The sequence below is a fragment of the Artibeus jamaicensis genome, unplaced genomic scaffold (genome assembly GCF_021234435.1).
Source record: "Artibeus jamaicensis isolate MK-2021 breed Jamaican fruit bat unplaced genomic scaffold, CSHL_Jam_final contig_354, whole genome shotgun sequence".
NCBI lineage: Eukaryota > Metazoa > Chordata > Mammalia > Chiroptera > Phyllostomidae > Artibeus > Artibeus jamaicensis.
The window spans coordinates 15871367-15895427 of NW_026521803.1; the positions used below are offsets into that span (position 1 = coordinate 15871367).

General features: G+C 36.8%; 1 protein-coding gene across 1 annotated transcript in view; it reads left to right on the top strand.

Annotated features, from left to right (window-relative positions):
- The first annotated feature begins 3668 nt into the window (after positions 1-3668).
- LOC119057860 (desmoglein-1-like) overlaps positions 3669-24061 on the top strand; it is a 39216-nt gene continuing 18823 nt past the window's right edge. Inside the window, exons 1-8 of the mRNA XM_037156792.2 lie at positions 3669-3844; positions 13320-13355; positions 13624-13755; positions 15003-15158; positions 16822-16966; positions 19204-19370; positions 22546-22680; positions 22978-23163. Of these exons, the coding sequence (XP_037012687.2) occupies positions 3800-3844; positions 13320-13355; positions 13624-13755; positions 15003-15158; positions 16822-16966; positions 19204-19370; positions 22546-22680; positions 22978-23163 (1002 nt within the window). The 5' untranslated portion in view covers positions 3669-3799. The remainder of the gene's footprint in view (positions 3845-13319; positions 13356-13623; positions 13756-15002; positions 15159-16821; positions 16967-19203; positions 19371-22545; positions 22681-22977; positions 23164-24061) is intronic.

Below are 24061 nucleotides of genomic sequence, written 5' to 3' on the forward strand. Positions count from 1 at the left end.
TACAAAGATACTTTGACCTGGGAGGAAATATGGAGTTACTGTGGTTTCTTGAGAAAAGGCATGATACACGGAAAGCAAACTTTCAGAAACACTACTCTGGACAATGAACATGAAATGGATTTGGAAGGAAGAGTGACAGGTGCAGTTAGAAGTGTGGCACAGCAACACACATGGAGAGGAACACGAGCAAATAACAACAAAAATAAAGGCCAAAAGCCAAAGCTGAGCTAAAACAAGATATAAATTTGACAGTATAATGTTTGTTGATTTAGGTAAGCAACAAAAAAAGAAGAAATGGAGCATTTCAGAAATCAATGTTATCATGTCATAAAGGTGTAACCTTCAACAGTAGAATAAGTCTTCACTTACTGTCATTGATAAGTTCTGCAACCTTAAGAAAGATGTCATATAACAAAATCAATTTCACCATGGGCTAGTTGTAAAACAAGAGTTATGTTTCTATAGCATGATCACCATTAATGAAATGATGTTGAAATTACCTCCTTATTCAAGGACCTGCATGCTTCTAATTAGCAAGTTGGGGGAAAGTCTGTTGTCCTTCTCATTCAGCTAACCTGATACACTTGAGAGTGAGGACCAGAAAGTATCCATGTTTATAACTCTGGTGCTCAGCATAGTGCAAGACATAGAATAGAACAAAGAAAAAATATTGTAGAACTTAATTGATGATCATTTATTATACATAATAAGAAGAACTTAACTTGTTCCTTAATGTAGTTCCCTCAATTTTTTCTCTATTTAAGATTTATGTTTATGTTTCATTTATTTTTAAATACTTTGTACAACTGGTTATGTTAGTTCAGACAAATACATGAATCCAGAGGTTCACATACAACATAAAAGCATATCCATGGAAATGCATGATCCATGCTATGGATGCTGTGTAAATAAAGGAGGATGGAATTGCCAGTTACTTTTATTTGGCTAAAAAAATTCAAGATCAGTAGAACCCATCACCTTCGTGAAAGATGCTGATTACTTTGTCTTTCAAGATGATATGCCAGTATCCCAGGCTGTGAACAAATGTAGAAATGCAGACACTTGAGATGACATTCAAGGGTTTGCAGTGCCTTATGAAAGACAGGAAAATCCTTTCCCGGGAAAAGCGTGATGCTTGTAAGAAAAAGCTGTTAGTTAACCAGGAAGATTCTAAACAGAAAATCACTCCAAATTTCATAGAATTTCTATAAAATGAAGACTACTGACACATATGTGGAGGCACACCTAATAAACAATGTTCAGAGTAGAAATAGGGCACTGCGATACCACCTGGAAAAAGCAAACGAGTAGTGCAGGTCCGTGACAATGTAGTGTGAGCTCACAGACAAGGGGGCTGGAAAATGTGAACATGGGAAAAAGAGGGATTTGTGTCATCTGTGTTTTAAAGTATCTTATCTCCTTAGCATTAGAGAATAGGATCAGTAAAGAGTCAGGAAAGAGGACTGGACCAACCGAGAAAATAGGACCATACGAAGAAAAGGGAACCAAGAGCTGCTAAGTGAAAACTGGAGCAAAGCTAGGATAACCTCAGTGGAGAACAGGAGTTGAATGTATGAAGAACAGACAGAGTTGAAGCAAAGAGTAAGTTAGAAGATAAGAGTATTCTTCAATATAGTAACTGCAAGCCACATGTAGTTATTCAGATTTAAATTAACTAAAATATAATAAAGTTAAAAATTCATTCCCTCAGTCATGGCAGCCACTGTTAAATGCTCAGTAGGGTTAGTGGCTAACCTCATATTGGAGAGCACCGGGAGAGAACATTTCCACACCTCAGAGAGTGCTATGCAATAGCACAGTACTGAGGACACTAAAATGAGTGGGAAGGAGAACACAGCAGAAGAAGAGGTGAAGGAGGAGGGGTGGTGGTTCAGAATCCCCCTGTCCCATTCATGCTTAATTCCTCATGTGACCAGTCAAGACAGCAGCTGCTCTGCAACAGCAGGGTCGGCCACACCCCCTCTCACAAAGGTGCTCAGAGGTTGCTGCTTTACCCACACTCAGGCTGTTGGGATCTTTGGAGCAGGGCATTGAGTCAGGGGTGGAGCCAAGGCTGGTGGTGGATGAAGAGGGCCTGGGCAGCCCCTGGTGCCATGCCCAGAATTCAAGGTCGGTAAAGCACTCACTTGGCTCTCAAAACCTGCAAGAGTAGGTTCCTTCACCTCTGGTGTCCAGTGAGTCTTCAGTCACTCGTGGGCATGCAGTCCTCCTGCTCATATATTGCTCAGCCTAAGGCAGAGGGTGGCACTCACTTTTATCTTATTCCACCATGAAGAAATTCATAGAAATTTGTTCTGACCACCACCTTTTATTTTACTTATTCATATCAACCAATTCTAAGCATTCATATTCACTGCAAGTAAATGTAGGCAGCCTATCTCTTCCCTCTAAGCTCCATGAGGACTAGCATGACTACTCAAACCTCTGTGGAGTAACCTTTGTCACGCATCTGCAGTGAAATGACAGCATTCTGTAAAATCTCTAGCCCTCAGATTATCCTTCCTTTCTAGAGCATTTTTAGTATTTTTTGGACAAAATCAACTTCTTGTATAATCCAATAGGTCTTTTGTTCCAGACCCCTATTTCAAATCCCATAGACTTCCTGCCACACACAGTATTTATACCTGACATTAGGAGGTGAAGAGAACATATCCCAAGAACACTGTCAAATGCTGCCTGCCTTGTGGGAGTCACTATTTATTTCACAAACTCAGGGCTGCTCAGTTCCCCATTTGCATGTGTGGGCAGCTCTTTCTTCAATGTATTCCTTGTGTTGTAATTGGCTCACTATACAGGTTCTTGGCTCTGTGCTTGGGAATCGTCACTGACTTTTAACCCACCTCACCTGAAGAGGTTTCTGTGTGTCCACTAGTATTTCAGGTACAGATCCTCATCTTAGAAATTATCAACAGGATTTTAATTGGAGGTTTTGATTGTTTACTTTTAATCTGTTTAGTGGTATTTTCTTTACTGATATTTTATAGCAGTTGAAAAAGGCAAAACTTGAAAGAGAGAAAAAATGTTGGGAGAGAATGTATTCATTTAGAGCCAAACACGGAGACTTCCTGGGACTCAGGCTGATCACTTAAATGCAGACAACCTTATAATCGTAAGTATCAGAGTTTTGCTTATATGAACTAATGTTTTAAAAATATTCTCCCTCTTAACATTAGCAAATTTTGTGCCTCATCATGAACAATTTTGAAGATGGCTGGATATTCCCTAACATCAACTGAAATGGAAAGTTTATAGTTTTCTACTGTGTCCTGTCTGCTTATGAGCATGGGCCAGATAATCCTCCTGGAATATTGTAAACTCACATCCAGATTCCACTTGCCTTTCAATATGGGAAGAACCTAAACAACCTGTGAATAGAGCTTACTGTGAGAAGCCCCTATCAATTGCAGCATTCTCTATACTCCTGATCATTTAAATGCCTGCCACTGAAAACCTTCAGTAAAAGAATGAATATGCCAGTAGCTACAGAGAGCTGCCTTTTAGCTAGAGGAAGGGTGTGTCCCCATCTTTTAGCTGGAAGCAAGGATGATCTCGTCAAGCATCCTTCATGAGACCAGCCCAAGTTTTTAGGGTGGGGATCTAGACTAGTTATACTTACCTTCAGTCCTTCTTCCAGCAAAGTCAGAAACACCTCAAAGCCTGCATGTAGAACATCTACTGAGAAGTTGCTTTAATCAGACATCAGCTAATTGGGGGAAAGAAACAGAACAGAAAACATACAGCACTCCCCTGGTCTTGGATGTAAGAGCACCCAGCAGCGATGGACTGGCGCTTCGGGACAGCTGCAGTGCTGTTCATTTTTCTGGTGAGTGGATTCTGTTAAAAATCCTGCATGTTTACTCTCGTTGTCAGCAGGTGAGAACTTGTTTAATAGTGTATATTTATTTATTTTTAGAGCAAGGGGAAGGGAAGGAGAAAGAGAGTAAGAGCAATACCAATATGAAAGAGAAACATCCATCTATTTCTTCTTATATGTGCCCTGACTGGGGATTAATCGGGCACCCAGGCACGTCACCTGACTGGGAATTGAACTGGTGACCTTTTGCTTTGCTTGCTGATGCCCAATGTAGAGCCACACTGGTCAGGGTGACAAGTCAGAACTTTTTAGACAATGTTATTTAGTGTTATTTCTAACCTAAACCTATTAAAAGCTTATGTTAATGACAATGTGATTTTATGAACTGGATTTTTAAATAGTGTTTCTCTCTTGAATTGAAGACTGGAGATCACATTAATGCACCAGTGTCAACTCATCAGATGAAATCTCTGACATCAAAGACATTGCTATGTCACTTAGGGAAAATATTGAATTTGGGCTAGTCATCTCACCATTTAATTGCACTTTGTCATTCAAATTCACTTTTGCAGTTGGGCTTTTAGAGTCATATCACAGACACGTCCTGACTGTTAACCCAAACATTTTTCATTCTTTTGCCATCTTTGCAGGATGCATGTAGTGCTGTGGTTCATATCTGTTTCTACTTGCTTAAGTTTTAACTGGATTGTTGGGTTTCTACAATAACAAGTTAGATCTTTAATTCAATGTATGCTGGTTAGTTTTAGTTACGTTCATTAATTAAGATGTGTCATAACCAGTGGATTTAGTTATAAATGAGCATCAAGAAGCTGGCAGCTTTAGAGTCAAGGTGCCCTTTAAACATGAGCTCTCTTCCATGGACTTTCTAAGGGATCTTTAGGACCAGTTGATATCATAACTCGGGATGTGGCAGGGCTTAATGAGCATCATGCAGTATGTGTGTGAACAGAGGGGAATTTATTTGTACTTTGTGAAATAACAAAATACTTTCATTTTTAATTTTATATAAATTTGATATTAAGGCCTATTAGAGCGACAGTTGTTTAAAGATTGTACATTCATAAGTTTATAAGATACTTATTTGATTATATTTATGATTATTTTTAATTAACTACACCCTATAAAATGTCTTTAAACAGCCATGTTTCAATTAGTCATTCTTCAGTAAAATGTATCATTTTCTTAAAATCATGTATCCTTAGTGAACTTTCCCTCTTTGTACACAGGTTTTGGGGCATTTGTACTTATTTTCTGAGTCTGAATGGGTATCTTATGTGTGGATAATTTGTCTGGTTTTTTGCTGTATTTTTCTTTGGAATCAATCACAAGTTTCTCACATGCCTTATGAATATTATTTCTCAAAGAACTTGCTCTATGATGAGTTCAAATGTTTCACTTTTACACATTATTGTAACATTTTTGTAAAACATTTCAGTTTCTAAGAGAAAATCATAATTTATTTTCACTACTGATTTTACCAAATGATTTAGATAAATATACTTTGGGGTTATGCTATTTTTGCTTTAAAATACTTTTTACTCTCAAAATTAACCACCAGTATAGAAGACTTTTTCACTAATTTCTTAGTAACCTGTGAATGTCTACTTTTACAAAAAAAGGAAAGGAAAGAAAATGAAAGTAAAATATTTATGTAAAGCATTTATATTCTAGTCTGCTCAAAGTAAAAAGTGAGGGAGCATAGTTGGACAATTTTGAATGTCTTTAATACATTTAAACTGATTGCAACTTTAATGCAAATCCCTTTGAGAAGTGGGCAGCCATCTACTTGCAAATATGTTGTATAGTCCTCTCAACATTCTGAAGCTATAGACCTTGTTCAGATTAGTGGGTTAGAGCTGGAAGAATAAAAATGAAAAATCTGCTGTTACAGAACCCAGCATTGTCAGGTGATTCTTCTATTATTTAGACAAGTCTCTTGGGGAAAAAATAGCTTACACTTATTATAACATAGCAAGCCAAGTAAATGTTCTTGAGTCTGCCTTTATTTTTTGTTCCTTTTTGTTGCCATGGAGTTTTTGTATGGGGTAGGGAAGGAAGTATTCTAGGCCAGAGAACAAAGTTAGCTAAGCACCAAGTACAAGAAGTTTCTGCGAATGCTTGTGTGGTATGGCTTGGTCACTGTGGTAAAGTGAAATGGAACCAGTAGAATTTTTATAGTTCTAATGATTTCTAAAACTTATTTGTAAGTTTACCAACATACTTTCAAGGTGTATTTTTCTAGAAAGCAAACTTCTGCAGCAAAGAACTAAAAAAAAAGTGTTTGTATCTAGTACCTAGAAGGATCCAATTTCTTCAGCATATAATACTTGTCTAGCTTTGCCTCTTTCCATGGTTAATATTTCCTTTCCAAAAAATCCCTGTGACTATGTGACTACCTGATAAACTAAGCCCACACTTTGAACTTAGCTGAAATTACTTAGTCTTTAAGCAGGAGTTTACCTGATTATTTCTCAACACGTGGGCAAAAGTACACAAAAAATAACATAGGCGGTAAAAGGTGGGTTTACAGTCATGAGTAACCTAAGCACAAAGTTTATTCTTGCACGATTACTTATTAATTATTACAATATTTATTAAAATTAAAACACCAAACCTACTTTTTCCCTGCCTGTGTATGCATTATTACATATTTCATCAACTTATTTGAACTGGGAGTCTTAAATACCCATAACTGTGTTCACTGATGCATAAAGCAGAGGAAGGATTAAGAAACTCCTAGAGACCAACGGGAGACAAACAAGAGAATTCTTTATGATTTCTTGAGTACATGTTATAATAACATATTATACATATAAGTACTTCAATAAAATATCTTATAGAAAATGAAAGCAATATTTCTGTTCTCATGTTTAGTAAAATTTATAAATTATATCTAAGCAAAATCCTTTCCACTTACTTGAGGCTCTTAACTGCAGATTTTTATGGCACATTTAAGACTAGCATCTTCTTTCACCTTTATGAAAATGAAGAGTTCAAATGTATCATCCTTTAATTGGTTTTTATTGCTGCAGAGTAAATACATTTTGCCATGTCTGATTTAGACAATAGAAAAACTTAGAATGCTTCCCCTTGATTAATCTGAAGGTATGGCCCCAAAGGGACAAGATACACCTATTTAACAGGGCTCATGAATCTAGAGAAACAACACTCTTGTCTATACCCGGAGCACTGAACTTCTGATAACTCTTTCTTCACCATGCCTTCTTCAAGGACATTATTGCTGAATATCCCCATGTTCTAATGAGAATTGCCTAACATATGAGCAGGAAGCATGCTTGATGATGCAGTTAGGCTCACTGTACTCCGATCAGTGAGGAAACACCCTTACAGAATGCTGGATCATCCACCCTTGCTGATGATGCTTGGCGTACAAATTCTTTTAATGGACTTGGGTGGGTCAAAGTTATTTAAATGCCATTGGCTGTTGATCTTGCCCTCAACTGGTCTATAAGAATAAAGCTCACTCCTTTACACATATCTAATGAAAAACCACATCCCCACAAATTAACGATTGCCTGTTGCTCATAAAATTACTTGACCGTAAGTTATACAAGGGCAGGTTCTGTCTGATTCACTTTTGTACCTTTCATAGCACATTACATCAGTGCAAGACTGCTGAGTAGGTACATAAGCACAGAGCATGGAGTCATCAGAAGGGAATTTTGGGATAGTTTATATTTTATTTCTCCTACAAACTCCAAAAATTGTCAAGGTATTAAACCTGGATATCATCATGTTGAGTTTCCCTAATACTTACTTTGATAATGTAGTATTACACTTTCTTTTCATTTTATCTAAGGCTTACCATACTGTTTTTAGTGCTTAAGATCTTTAAATGTCTTAATCTGGCCTTGGATTCAACTAATATATATTCAATAAATATTTGTCAAATAAATACATAAACCAACTAACAAATAAGAGAAATCAACCAGTCAAGAAGTCAACTAGTGACTGATATCTTCTGTCCAGTACTACAAAGGAAAACAAAAGAGACATTTCTTAAAATAAACAAATTATATGTTCACTTTGTCTCAAGTTCATTCTTATGATGTCTAGAAGAGTTAAATACCTTGGAATTTGATGTGTAACCAAAACTGTTAAGTAACAGGAAGACCTCTTCATAAATGCAAGATGTTTTCCTTATAAAAATTATAAATTACTACATTCAGACCATTTTTGTTAAATGCAAAGAAATGTGAAACTGAATTAAAAGGAAAAGAACTAAAAATGCGTATAATTAGAAAATCATTGAACTTGGCATGCAATGTTGTATCTGGTTGTAGTTGGGTTTTGCTTTTGTTTATTTGTTTACTGTTGTTTTTGGTTTTTAATACATAAATGAGCTTCTGAAATAGAGATGAAGGGAAGAGATATTGAAGATTCACTTGAAGCAAATTATTCACTGTTTCCATTTTTTAATAAAATGAGCTTTAGTCTCATATAGATAAGAAGACTGAGTGACTTACCCCAATGCCCATAGCCAGGGGGCAAGAGTCTGAGAGGTACTCAGTGCACTTGACACCCCTGTATTCACCTCTAAGTAAATCTTCTTACAGCCTCCATGGAACATATTCCCAACTTATTTTGGTATCCAAAACACTCCCCTAATTACCAGACAACAACCTTCCCCTTACCCTAGAGACAAGGTCTGGATCATCCAGTATGATGTCCTTCAGTTTCCCTGTCCTAATCAATTGACTTTAATCTCCATCCTCTCACTCTTCCCTACCCTCTGTCTTCAAAGCCCTCTCTCTCTGCTGCTTCCCTCCTGCTCATCACATACCTCCAGCAAGTACTTTCTCAACCTCTCCTGTTTCCAATCAAAATCTCATTTTCTCCTCTTTCTCTGCCTTCAAAATTCGCATCTCCTTCTCCCCAAAAATCTCCCGGTACACTTCATCTTATTCTACTATCACTTCTGTTTCCTTATATCACCAGATTTCTCCAAAAAAGTGGCATCCTTACATCCTCTTCTCCTCCATCTTGTTCCCCACTCCTTGTCAGTCAGGAAGGCCCCATTCCATCCAACTGAAAGCATTCTCCTGAAGGTCACAGAAAAGCTCAGTGTTTCTCAGGATTCACCCTGTTCAACTTGTGTATGTCATCTGACACTTGTTTACCATCTATCTGTCTTTTGATTCTCCTTCCTTTGACACCCATGACATTGAATTATGTTTTCTTCCTATTTCTTTGGCCACTTCTTTTCTCTCTTTTGCTGTTTCTTGTTTATTGTCATGGTTCCCAGTCATATAAATGTAGGAATTCCCCTGGTTTCATCCTCAGCCATGGGCTATTTCTTTCCTGTGTTCTCTACTTCAGGGATCTCAAATTCTCCCATGAGTCCAACCTTTCTACCAAAGTGGGTGTCCCTCAAATCTGTGCATCAGGCCTAAACACTTGTTCATGGTGCTGACACATATTTCCAATTCCTATACATCTTCACCAGGCATTGCTCTGGTACCCCAAACTGGATGTGTTCTAACCTGCTTAATTGTGCTTCTGCCTTGCTCCTGATCTCCTAGTTTATAACCGCAATGGTCTCAGATTCTCCCCCTCATTACACCCACACACCGCTTGTTCTCAAACCCTGTCTATTTCAACCCAGCTCTATCTCCTCATGGATCTTTCCCAGTCTCATCTCTGGACTGACATGATGCAGAAATTCAACTGCTTTGGTTGCCTGTAATTACTGCCTCTTCCCACCACTTCCATCATGTTATCAGAGGCTTCATTAAAATCCACAACTTTATCATGTCTTTCTCATCATCAAGAAACTTCAGTATTTTCCTACTGTACAGAGATTTGATGTTAGAATTCAAAAAGTAACTGTATGAAATCTAGTTAATACCTATCACTTTATGAATGAGAAAACTAAAACTCAGAGAATGTAGGTAGTACATTGGACATTTTCTGAGTCCACCTAATGCTCCTTGAATCTCAACATTTTGCCTTAAATGTCAAAGAGTGACTTTGTTTTAGATTTAATTTTACACTCTGACCAAAAGGCATTATGGATATTTCAGTACAACATATTTTTAAGAAGACCTGGAAGTTTTTTTTTTATTGCTATTCCAATTGAGAGCCTCACTATACAGTGAAACCTACTTGGTCTTCTGCCTAAGTTGCCTCTCACAGCAAACAGAATGACCCAGTTTCATAAAGTGAGGAGGTTAGTGGCCTCTGGCAGGGTTCTCCAAACAAACAGTGGTGCTGACAGTTCAGTGTGGTGAGGGAAGTGCAAGAGAGAGGAGAGATGAATATGCAGTCCTGTAGCCATGAAGAATAGGCTTCCACACAGACAAACCCCACCTCCAACACCCACAAATGAGAGCAGTAAGTGCTCATGAGTTCATGGTAGAAAAAAGCACACAGGTGACCTAACATCATTTCAATTCTGCTCCCAAATGGGACCATAGCATTTTGGTTATTTGCCCAAAGCATTGGGCCATTCACTTTTCTTCTTCCCCTTCCTAGTATGACTATTGTTGCTTCCTAGTATGACTATTATTGTGCGTAAGCATTCCTAATCACAAGGATAATATGAGATTATATTAAAATTCAACATTTTTGGAGTTCCTAAAATTGTAATGTTGCTTCTCTGTAGTATATTTTATTTAGTGTTTTCCATAAAATTGGCTATCTTATACTTAATTGTAAAGCACACACCTCAAAGATATATTTAGGCTGAATAGTATTGGGTTGTATTAAGTTATTGAATTCAAAACCTCAATTTCTCATGTTTAAAATGAGATAATTAGGGTATTGACCACATGTTCTTGTTAAGATTAAATGCATGGGTTTCTCTAAACATGTCGTCTAGTATTTAGTTATCATTTAGTGAATTGTAAGGATGATAATGATAATGATTGACATTAACTATATACCATCAATATATAACTCCTACAATAAAAATATTATCTTTTTTAAGATTTTACTTATTTTTTTAGAAAGGGGGAAGGGAGGGAGAAAGAGAGGGAGAGAAATATCAATGTGTGGTTGCCTCTCACGCACCCCCTACTGTGAACTTGGCCAGCAACCCAGGCATGTTTTCTGACTGGAAATCAAACTGGCAACCCTTCCAGTTCACAGGCCAATACTCAGTCCACTGAGCCACACCAGCCAGGGCAAAAATATTATCTCTTTAAACTACACATATTAACCATAAGTACAAATTTTCTTAAATTATCAACGATGTGATTTAAAAATATACTTAGACATTAAAATTTATTTTAATTTAATGATGAAATTAAAGCTCATATGTAGTCATTACTATATTTTGAATATACTATTATTAGTATTTTTAAAATATAAACCATAATTTTATCTTTTGAGTAATACAGATAGTGTGTATTTATAACAACAGTTTTCATACTTTGCAATACTAAAATTAATTGAAGTTGAAGTTTAAAATATCTTATTTAGGCAGAGACAAGAACTAAAGATTCACACTCTATTTATTAATTTTGAGTGCAATTTTTTTTTGTTATTCAGCTACAATTGTCTTCATTTTTCTCCACCACTCTCCCCTGCCCTACACAAGCCCATTTCCCACATTCAGTCCTACCACTCTCCCGAAGGCTTTATCCATGTATCCTGTGTACACGGTCTTTGATGACCCTTCCCTTTCTTTCCCCAGTTACCCTCCTCCTCTATCCCCTCTGGTTACTGTCAGTTTGTTTTTTATTTCAATGTCTCTGGTTATATTTTGTTTGTTTGTTTTGTTAGTTAGATTCCAATTATAGGTGAGATCATATGGTGTTTGTCTTTCTCTGCCTGGTTTATTTAACTTAGTGTAATGCTCTCCAGTTCCATCCATGCTGTTGAGAAGGGTAGAAGCTCCTTTCTTTGTTGCATAGTATTCCATTGTGTAAATGTACCACAGTTTTTTGACCACTCGTTTACTGATGGGCACTTAGTCTGCTTCCAGCACTTGGCTATTGTAAATAATACTTCTATGAACATTGGGATGCCTAGGTTCTTTTGAACTGGTGTTTCAGGATTTTTAAGGTATAATCCCAGCAGTGGAATTGAAAACCATAAAAATCCTAGAAGAAAATATAGGCAGTAAAATCTCGGCAATTGCTCTTAGAAATTTTTATCAGATATATCTCCTAAGTGAAATAAGCTAGTCAGAAAAAGACACATACCATATGATTTCACTCATATGTGGTATCTAATGAAGAAATTTAAACAGGCAAAACAGAGACAAACTCATAGATGGAGAACAGATGACAGCTAGTGGTGCAGGGGAAGGTGAGGGAGAGGGATTGAACAAAAAAGGGGAAAAGACTCATGGACATGGACAGCAGTGAGATGATGGCTGAGGGAAGGGAATATAAAGGGATAAAATGGTAATGGAAAAAATACAACAAAGATATATTTAAAAAACTTATAAATGCAAAATAGCCTTCAAATTCACACCTAATTTTTTAGGAAGACATTTTACAATGCCTTAGGCATGCTCATATATTATTAAACTTAATACTTAACATAAGTGTTGTGTTTTTAGAAATGCTTTTGGTTTTTGGAGAAAAATAAATTTAAAAACCCTGATTTAACATGACAAATCATATGTAAAAGTCAAGGCCATAGCTGAGCTGAAAGTAGGCAGAGTTGCACTTGACGAGCTCACTTATTTAATGCAAGAGAAAAAAACTAATGATGGTTGCTTACCCAGCAATTAGTACCCACACTCTGAAATGTCTTCTCCTTACTATGGAAGAAAGCATGTATATCATCACCGTTGATTAGTGTGAACATTAAAACATCAAATATGAGCTCATTTATACATAGAGAAAATTATTTGGTTTTATTTTAGAACTTTATATCTCGTATTTCAAAGCAAATAATAAATTTTTCATCTTAAGACTTTCAAGAATAATGAAAATTCATTCATTTAGAATTAGAAAATTAAGAAGCGAGCATTCTGGAGCTTTCCAGTTACTCTTTGCTATGCTTTCTTCACCCAAACATGTTTTTTTGTACTTTCATCTGAGTCTACTCAGAGTCTAAAACTATAGTCAAAAGTTTGAGTTTCATAACTTACTGTTGAACATCGCTAAATATCTCCAGCTCTTCGGGCACAGGATTTACGGACAGGAGCCTGTTTTCCAACCCAGTGGATATAATAACCACTGGGTTCTACCTTCAAATGTCCTCACTCATGTGAGTATCTGTATCTTCATAGGCTAAAAATGGGGGGGGGGAAGGTTAGAAAGTAAAAAGTAATAAAAAGAAGAAGAGCAAAATTAAAAAGTAAAAACTAAAAGAAAAAAATCATTATCATCATTATCAGACCTGAGAGATTAAACCAGCTTCACCTGCTATATAGACCAAGAAAGTAATTTTAATGACTCACATTTGATTTTTTAATGATTTGGTAACATAAATTGTAAAACATTTATTTAAAAGTTAAACATTGTATTTATCATATTTTTTATAGGTGGTGGTGGAAGTTAACAGTGAATTTCAAATCCAGGTAATGTATTTTCCAGGAAAATTTATTTTTTCAATTTAAAAATGAGGAAAATGGTTCAAAAGTAACAACATATCCCAGCCCCCTTCAAAAAACTCATTCTTATAAATAAAGTTAATGTTTTGCTGAAATTAGTAGAATTTTGAAATTACCAATCTTACCAAGTAAGCATCCTTTCTGCCATTGCAATTACCCCTCCTACCAATTTTTAGTGGAACATGAATTATGAATAGAAGCTAATAGGTACCATTATTTACCCTGCCCATTCAAGGTAAGGGATTATAACACTAAAAATGGCACCATCAAGTGGCATTCAATCAAAAGGCAAAAGCGTGAATGGATCAAGTTCGCTGCAGCCTGTCGTGAAGGAGAAGACAACTCAAAGAGGAACCCAATAGCCAAGGTCAGTCTCAACCCCAAAACATGCAATTAAAATCAAAATGGATGAAGTTAAAGTTTCAAAATAACCTGTCTTTTAAATATTTTATGAATGTATCTCACTGAGAAGTTATGATATAAAACAGAACAATACTCATTCAGGTTTGAAAAACTGAAGCCATTAGAAGGATTAATTAAGATTTTTAGGCACTCACATAGTTAAACGCTGACTCACCGTACTGGTGAAATTAATACACATGATCATGTGTTACTCTAAACTCTAGATTTTAAAACTATAGTGATTTAAGTAATGAATTTACCACTCAGCACATTTAGAGGAACTATTTCAATACATGCTCATTCTACCTCATAATCTATTAGAATTAAATCCTGCTTTTGGTTTATGAAGATTCACAATGTACTGTCTTTTGTAACCTTTTTCCTTTCACTTTCCTTTATGTCTTTGTAAAGAGCATACACAGGCACACACTCAGTAACACATCCCCCTGCACTGATTCACTCATAATGAAACTATTTATATACATACATACACAGACATTTCTAGAGCTGTCTGGAAATACACTGACACACATTCAAGCATAGCACTATCACATGATATACATAAGAGACACACCCCATGCAATAATTTATTTCAAATCCAACTGTCCTGGTTCCTACAACCATTTATTTAAAGTCATTTCTTTATTTTTCTGCTAAAACATCCCCCCATTTCCAGAATTCAGAGTTGTATGGAGATATACAGTCTTCTCTTACCTAGATAAATTCATCATGGTCTTCTTCCTAACCACATTTAAAACCTTTTTGAATGGGAAGATAAAAGTTAGGTAATAACAACACTAGTCAACTGCTTAAGATCCATGGACAGCCCTGCTCCAGACCTAGTGAGACTAATATGAGACTAATTGAGTCTCTAGCCTGAGACTAATACGATCAAATTGTAAATGTTAAATGATTGCATGAACACATAAATCATAACTGCATAGAATTAGATGTATTAGGATGATATCTTACTTTTTTATTTTTTGGAAGAAATATAAATTAAATTTTTCTTTTACATTTACAGTTATCATTGAAAATCTAGAACTGTAACTACACCAGTTATCTATTAAAATAATTCTCTACCTTCAGAATTTCCCCCCAAATAACGGGCACAGAATGCTCAACACTAGTCAAAAAAGACAGCAATTACATATCAAATGTAACAGACTTATTTTGCATCCTGTGATATTTTTAAACGTGCTCTCTCTGCAGATTCATTCAGATTGTGCGGCCAACCAGCAAGTTACATACCACATCTCTGGAGTAGGAATTGATCAACCACCTTATGGAATCTTCGTTGTGAATCAGAAAACCGGTGAAATCAACATAACATCTATAGTTGATCGAGAAGTCACTCCATTTTTCATTGTAAGTGGGTGCAGTGTCAATATACAAGCATATGTTCAGGCCTAAATTACTTTGGCATTACCTCAAGCTCAGCTCATGCTGCACTTCATTTCAAGAGTGTCAGTATAGGTGTTTTTGGTTGTCTCTTAATTCTTGAGCAGCTGTGACCCAGAGACACACAGAGAAGGCTGAGAGGCAGATGAGTGTTTTGCTTAAGTGCCTTAGCAAAAATGCTAACCTTGATCTGGCCTCAGTGGCAGGCTAGAGCATTTGCATGGAAGGGCAAGTACTCAACCTTTCCTTCTTTTTCTTTTTTTTTAATTTTAATAACATACAGTTGAGAATGTTGGTCTCTGGTAACTCCAATGCCAAGCGATGATTCTATAGCTACCGCAGGAGCCTTCTCTGAGTGAAGGCACTTTAGGATAAAATGCACGTTGCTCAAGGTCAGCTGAGCCCAGGATGTGCCTTGGAAAGACTTAGTTCCTCTTTAACAGAATCTTACTCTATTCCTTACAGTAGCTGTGACCCAGCTTAAGTGCTCACTCTTCCAACCCTTAACTTCATTCCTATTTTAAGCAGCTGACCTCAAGCCAAATTCTCAGACTAAAAAATCCAAGTCCTCCTACAATTAATTCCTACAAATCAACAAACTCCAACAACTAATTCTCTCCACATGCTCAGATATGTTCTACATTAAATCCAAAAGCAAGATGAATTTTCTATGTTTTTAAAATATATCTCAAGAGTTTCCATTGTCTCATAATCATCTGGTATTGAGGAATCTTATTCTATCAACTTTGACTTTTCATGTTTCTTCTGCCTGCTCTGTAGGTTGCTTCCATCATGGTTCACACTTATTAATACTTAAAATGGAAAATAAAACCTTCCTCAATCTAATAACCTCTTCTATGAAAACCTCTTCAATCCATCTCCAAAAATGCCTTCAGATAGTAATCTGTGCTTGTTGCTTTCACTCATACAGCTTGTCTGTATTCCTAAGACTATTTTAATTCTTTGGTCTTCTCTTCCTAATTAATATTCCTTCTTTGTTTTCCACACTGTTTTCCCAAACACTCAAAATCTGCATGCCAGACTGTTAGCTTTTGTGAAAATATGATGTTTGTATATGAAACATACCAAATAGGTTAAATCGTATACATTATACTTTTGTACACACCTAATATATCAGTAATAACGATAATATAAGCCCCATATAGCCACCACCTAGCTATGAGTGCTGTTTCTTTGAAGCCCCCATGTGACTCTCTGTTACCACACCCTGAAACCCATTCCTCCATATTCCTACATTCAAACCTGCATTTTCATCACTTAGTTTACTTCCTTGCATGAATCCCTTGGCTTGGAACAACCTGACAATTTCCAGCACCACCTGCGGAAGTACTCTTTTAAGATCTGTCTCAACCATTGCATCCTCCTACCATATCATAGTGTTCTTGTTCTTCCTTTAATTGGTGATCGCATTACCTTTTCTCACATGGTATTCTGAGTTCATGTTTGCCTCCCCTTGTTGGTTGTAAGTACTGCCCGTGCTTACATTTCAGTAGGAAATAAAGTCTCATTTTCCTTTTAGCTATATGTAGCCTAGTATAGTTTCCAAACAAAGTAAAAACTTAATATTTGTTGCATCACATAATTCTTCTTCTTTCCTGTTTTTCTCTAGATTTACTGCCGGGCTGTGAATGCTCAGGGCCAGGATTTGGAGAGGGTTCTTGAGCTCAGAGTTAGGATTTTAGATATAAATGACAATCCTCCCGTGTTTTCTATGTCTACATTTCTAGGGCAAATAGAAGAAAACTCTAATGCAAGTAAGTAATCAACTTTATTAAATAAACAAGAGTATGTTGGCTTTCAGACCATTCTAAACAGCCAGTCAGCTTGAGGCTAAATGCTGTCAGTGTGCACAGCACAAATGTAACAGGTCATTACAGAAAACCAAGCAGAAGACAGAGGCATGAGGAAATCTCCATAAAGGCTTTCCCTTCGAGGGCAGAAGCAGCTCCAATCTGTCAAATCAAGGAGCAACTCCAAAGTAATGAAAAGCGTTTTCTCACCTAATTTACATATAAGCTGTGTCCTGGATTTCTAAGGAGAAATTCCAAAAGGACTCTGCACAGTGTCGGCGCGGCCCCTGGGTGGAGAATTCAGCCTCCCAGCCTATTTTAAAGGGCAGTATCATCCACTTTTATTCATGCTGCCTTTTAAAAAATCTTTCTTTAAAAAAACTACTTTAAAATCACCCATAGAAATCACTTACGGGCAATTTATTTTGTGGCACAATATTCAAGAGCTTTTTTGACAGCAAATAAATGCAAAAGAAGTATTCTGAATAGATAAAAGATAGATGATGATAAATAGATAGATAGACTGGCACAAATAACACCCCTTTTTATTACATAAAATGTTTTATTACAAAATACCAAGCATATAATTCTGTAACATAACAATATCACACTCAAGCACTGCATATGATATTTTAGGGGAAATGTTCAATGTGTTGTCAATCTCCTGCAAGACAATCACATACCCTACCAACCACACACAACAGTGTTACTTCTTTGGGACACTAAATATATATATATTTGTTGTTCTTATTCTTGTTGTAGTTTTGGCTTTCTATTCAAGCTACTGATTTTATGCATTTAAAATGTATTATAAACCAAATCCTATTTGCACCCCCCCATGCACATTTAAAGCGGAATGTCTCAAGTGGTACAAATTGAGGGGCACCAGAAAATCTGTAACTAGACAGAGCATCCACCTGCAAAGCTGTGACCATCCAAAGGTGCGATGGTCTCCTTATGGATCACTGTAAACGGCAACATTTTAACTGCCAAATATTCAGTCCCTTGGAAGGGACAGTATATCAACTGCATAGCACAGTATTGACGGTTGTGCTACACTTATGAAAAAGAGCAGAGATCATTTTCATTTGAATTTTTATCAGAATTTAACTCACCATAGTTACTTTTAATATTTAAGTGGTATAACTTCTTATAAATTAAGAAATCCTTACACTTGACTTTATGCATTAAAATATGTTCCCTATAGTATAAACGGTTAAAATATCATTTAAAAAATGTGTTTTAAAACCATTCACACAACACGGGTAGTAAAAATGGATTGGAAATTTGGCTTTTTTCTTTTCACTAGCAAGTACTGTCATTAGTTGCATAAGTACATATGTTCTATAATTACATAGACATATACATGCATATTTGGGGGAACTTTTCTACCTATTAGCATACAATGTGGATGTTGATTCAAGCATATTTTGAACATTTTTCTATAATAAGTAATATAGGTTTCTTCAGTCCTTTTGACAGTTGCATCAGATTAAAACAGTTTGAGTGTACAAAAATTCTAGTATATGAACACTGGCAAGTTTTCATATTCTCTGGTGTCTTTTGTCAAAACTACTTATAGGATTAAAGGTAAAGATGAGGGATAAGACAAAGTAACTAGTTAAATAAACTTCTCTTTAACACACCTAGTTACCCAGCACTAAACTAGAAACCATACAAAACAGAACAGTAATATAAATTTACTGAGTATGCATTATTCAGTAGGAAGTGTATATAATTTTCTCTCTTTAAGCTGCTTAATCCTCTCATGAACTCAAAGAGGATAGTCCGATTATCATTCACATTTACAGATATGGAAACAGAGGCCAAGGTTATATATCAAGAAAGTGCTAGGAAGTTGACAAACTATTGGTCTGGCCTTAGGATCATTTTGTTTCATCACAGTGACCTTAAAACAATGCCATTATACTAGAATAGAAAATGGAATAGCAGGATAAAACATTTCTCTGTTTTCTAACTATCAGTAATATCTGATAGTTCTTGGTAAAAGGTGATGTTTTGTCAATGCAAAGGTATGGAGAGGAGCTGATATATGACTATGTTAGAGAAGGAGAAAGAAAAATGGTAGAGTGCACATCATATGAACCAACTAACCCTAACACCTTGTCGAAAAAGTCATATACTGTATTATAACAAAAATGCAAACTGTCCACCTGCAGTCAATTTTCCTCATATTCTAGATACGCTGGTGATGAGACTCAATGCTACTGATGCGGATGAACCCAATAATCTGAACTCGAAAATAGCCTTCAAGATCATAAGCCAGGAACCTTCTGATTCACCCATGTTTATTATCAACAGAAACACTGGAGAAATTCGAACAATGAATAATTTTCTAGACAGAGAGGTAATTCCCTTTTTAAAATGAGTTGTTAGTTCATGTGAATTGATTCTAAAAGCAAGAGTAAGAGAGAAAAAAGGAAACTGTACTTTTAATTTTTATATGTATAATCTTTTCACATAATGGCAATGATATAATAACCTATTTCAAATGAAGATATGGGGATTCCTCACATACATTTCATACTGTCATTTTTTAATTTAATTTTACTTCAGATTTGCCTCGAATTAAGAAAACTGTATTCTGAGAGTACATAAAATATGTTTTCAGTATTTTGCTGTTACATCCGCCACCTCTGAGAGTCAATGCATGACCATGGTCAAGGCTCCAAGAAATTTTACAGGCTAAGCAACTTGTTTACCTTTTTTTAATCCAGCACATTTTGAGCTCCTCTGACAAAAATCTTTTGCTTGCTGTGTCACACTTACTGACAGCCCATGGATTCCTTTGAAAAATGAATCAACAGAATGATTGATAAAAATTAAGCAACATCCAAATCAATGTTGCATTTAGAAATAGGAAAACAAATCAGTGACTTATACTTGTTAGAAAGTTACAATCAGAAGAAATTGACTATTTAGCTCTTTCTCAAAAGAGTTTTAGCAATGAAGACAAGAAAGAGGGAAGGAACTCTGCATTTACTGGGATGCCATAAGAGCAGATATTCTTTTTTTTTAATATAGTTTATTGGTTATGCTATTACAGTTGTCCCATTTCTCCCACTTCACTCCCCTCCACCCTGCACACCCTCTCCCACCAACATTTCCCCCCTTTAGTTCATGACCATGTGTCATACTTGCAAGTTCTTTAGCTTGGACATTTCCCATAGTGTTCTTCCCCTCCCCCTGTCTATTCTCTATATATCATCTATGCTACTTATTCTCTGTACCTTTTTCTCCTCTCTCCTCCTCCCACTCCCTTGTTGCTAGCCCTCCATGTGATCTCCATTTCTGTGGTTTTGTTCCTGTTCTAGTTGTTTGCTTAGTTTGCTTCTGGTTTTGTTTTAGGTATGGTTGTTAATAATTGTGAGTTTGCTGTCATTTTAATGTACATGTTTTTTACCTTCTTTTTCTTAGATAAGTCCCTTTAACATTTCATAAAATAAGGGATTGGTAATGATGAACTTCTTCAGCTTAACCTTATCTGAGAAGCATTTTATCTGCCCTTCCATTCTAAATGAAAGCTTTGCTGGATAGAGCAATCTTGGATGTAGGTCCTTGTCTTTGATGACTTGGAATACCTCTTTCCAGCCCCTTCCTGCCTGTAAGGTCTCTTTTGAGAAATCAGCTGACAGTCTGATGGGAACTCCTTTGTAGGTGACTGGCTCTTTAGCTCTTGCTGCTTCTAGGATTCTCTCCTTCATTTTAATCTTGGCTAATATAATTATGATGTGCCTTGGTGTGTTCCTCCTTGGGTCCAACTTCTTTGGGACTCTCTGAGCTTCCTGGATTTCCTGGAAGTCTATTTCCTTTGCCAGATTGGGGAAGTTCTCCTTTATTATTTGTTCAAATAATTTTCCCATTTGTTGCTCTTCCTTTTCCCCTTATGGTACCCCTATAATTTGGATATTGGAATGTTTAAAGATGTCCTGGAGGTTCCTAACCCTCTCCTCATTATTTTGAATTCTTATTTCTTCCTTCTTTTCTGTTTCGGTCTTTCTTTTTTTCCTTCTGGTCCCCTCCCTTGATTTGAGTTCCAGTTTCCTTCCTGTCCCTATTGGTTTCCTGTACATTTTCCTTTATTCCACTTAGCATAACCTTCATTTTTTCATCTAATTTGTGACCAAATCCAACCAATTCTGTGAGCATCCTGATCACCAGTGCTCTGAACTGTGCATCTGATAGGTTGACTATCTATTCATCACTTAGTTGTATTTGCTGTGGAGCTTTGATCTGTTTTTTCCTTTGGGCCATTTTTTTTTGTCTTGTCACGCCTGTTACATAGTGAGGGGCGGAGCCTTGGGTGTTCACCAGGGTGGGGCAACCCACGTAACTGGGTTGTGACCCTGTCTGTGGGGGCGAGGTCCAAGAGGGAACAATGGCACTTGCTCCAGATTTCAGTCACTTTCACTGCTTCCCCCAAGCAAACTGGGCTCTTCTGGTGCTGATTTCCGTGTGGGTGGGTTTGTGTGCATTCTGGGACTCTGTGGGTCTCTCCAATGAACTCTCCTGCAAGGCTGAGAGCTTCTCCCTGTGCCTCAACCCCCACAGTTGTTTTCAGTGTTTTGAGGCTTTATTTCCCCAAGCTGGGACCCTGAATTTCAAGGTTTATCTCGCTCCCCAGTTTCACCTGGTTTATCTGCATGCAAGTGGGGGACCACGGGGCCCGCTAGCCAGCTTGCATGCCACGCGCCTCCACAATTCGCCACCTCACTGGGCCCGCCAACTGCTGCCTTGTACACCCGGGGTCCGTCCGCCAGCCACTGTTGGGTTTTTTTTTTTTGTTTTTTTTTTTGCCAGACCCCTCTCCTTCCAGCTGCCCAACTCTGCCCCTCCTACAGGTCTGGATGAATGTGTCTACTTTAACTCTGTGGTTGTCAGACTTCCATACAGTTCAGTTTTCTGTCAGTACTGGTTGTTTTTTTGTTTCTAAATTTTTGTTGTCTTAATTTTGGTTGTTCAAGGAGGCACAGTGTGTCTACCTACACCTCCATCATGGCCAGAAGTCCTTGTGCATGTTTCTTGAAAAGCAGTCATAACCCTTACCAGTTTCTAAAAATTTAAGCACCATTTAGTAGAATCAAAAAAACAGATCATCAATAATTCCACTGCCACAACCATTCCCCAAAGTGCAAACCATTTTTATCTCTTTATTTTTTCCATAACAAAGGCCTACTTATCAAAGGTATGACATTCTTAAGCCAAAAATCTTGATAAACCATAATCTCTCTCCTCCTGATCATCTTAAATCACGCTATCCTTTACAAACATTTTTCAAATGAGAGCGTAAAATAAGGAATGTTGCTTTTATAAAATGAGGCTGGGTAAATATTTTGGAAACTAGAAGTGGCAACTTTCAAGTTGATTCATGTAAGGTTTGTGAATTGTCAACAATCTGTATTACCCTTATCACCACCATAGATTTAAGTAATTGTGGAGCCAACATTTTAAAAGAACTTTGCATGAGACCGAATCAGGACTGTCTGAGTCAACTGTGCTGTGCTTTGTGATCTGTGTTTCAGCAATACGGCCAATATTCTCTTGCCGTGAGAGGCTCAGACCGAGATGGCGGGGCAGATGGCATGTCAGCACAGTGCGAGTGCAGCATTAAAATCCTCGATGTCAATGACAACATCCCCTACACGGAACTGTCTTCAGTAAGTGTTTGTCTTTGAAATTAATAATTTTTCACTCACCGCACTCTAACATTTGTTTGAATATTCCTACTCATAGATGTATCTGTTATCCTTAGTCACATACAACCCAAATGTACATGTGCACTTTGCCAGTGCTTGTTTATTAAATGCACAGAGGAAAACATTTGAAAAATGAAACATTTGACTATAAACACAGATCCCTTTTCTAAATAATGGGTAACTATAAACATTTAATATAAGTCTACTACAGTTCTCTCACTCACATGCTTGGTCTTATTTTTTTTCTTCTCGTTTCAGTATTCCATAACTGTCAAAGAAAATGCTTTGTATTCAGAATTGCTCAAAATTAGAGTCATTGATTTGGATGAGGAGTTTTCTGCTAACTGGATAGCAGTAATTTTCTTTATCTCTGGAAATGAGGGAAATTGGTTTGCAATAGAAATGAATGAAAGAACAAATGTGGGAATTTTAAAGGTTATTAAGGTATGGTATCATTATATTAAATATTTTATTCTCCTTGTCTTTTTGCAAATGTTAATCTTAAAATAAAGTATTAAGATGCCAGAAATATGAGCCAGAAAAAGAAAGGAATTCCTATTTTAAAAATGGTATATGCAATAGAGCTTTTTCACAGATAGTATTTAGGCTTATATAATTTTATGAAAACAGGCCTTGAATTTTAACTTGAAACACTTTATCAACACAGTAATCCATCATAGATCATATGAATTGAAAGAATTTTCAAACAAGAAAATTATTTTATCCTTACAAAAAGGCATGGTTAATCCTTAGGGGTTTTTTTAAGACTATTTATAAGAATATTTTTTAAATCAGATTTAACATTGCCTTTAAAAATTGTGTGTGACAACATATATGACAACTGTTATGCATTAAAAATATTCACCAAAAAAAAAGAATATTCACCATCGAAATGAAAGTTCTTCATTCTTCCAGTGTCTTTTTATGAAATTAAATAGCTCTAACTGCAGAATCACCTTCCTGTCTCCTTGTGGCTGCTGACCCAACTTTCTTATGACATAAATGCACCAGAGATTCGGTCCAAGTCCCTAGAGCTCTCCTGTGCCCCCTCACACTAGTGATGCACCACATTCCCCTGCAGCAGCATTTCCTCTGAGAGATGAGGGGCCAGGTCGGGCCCCTAGGGAGCTGGGAGGGAAAGTTCCACCCTGTGCTGCAGGACCTACCCAGTCTGCATGGATATTCGTGAAAGCTGTACATGGACTGTACGTGGTGTGCGCACTGTGGACCTTTATAGTAAAATGGAATTCCTTTCCCACTCTTTCCTTCCTTCAGAATAGTCCTCAGAAACAGACTCCTAAGGAATTCTGTCCTCCTAGCAGTGTGCGATCACTTGTTTCAT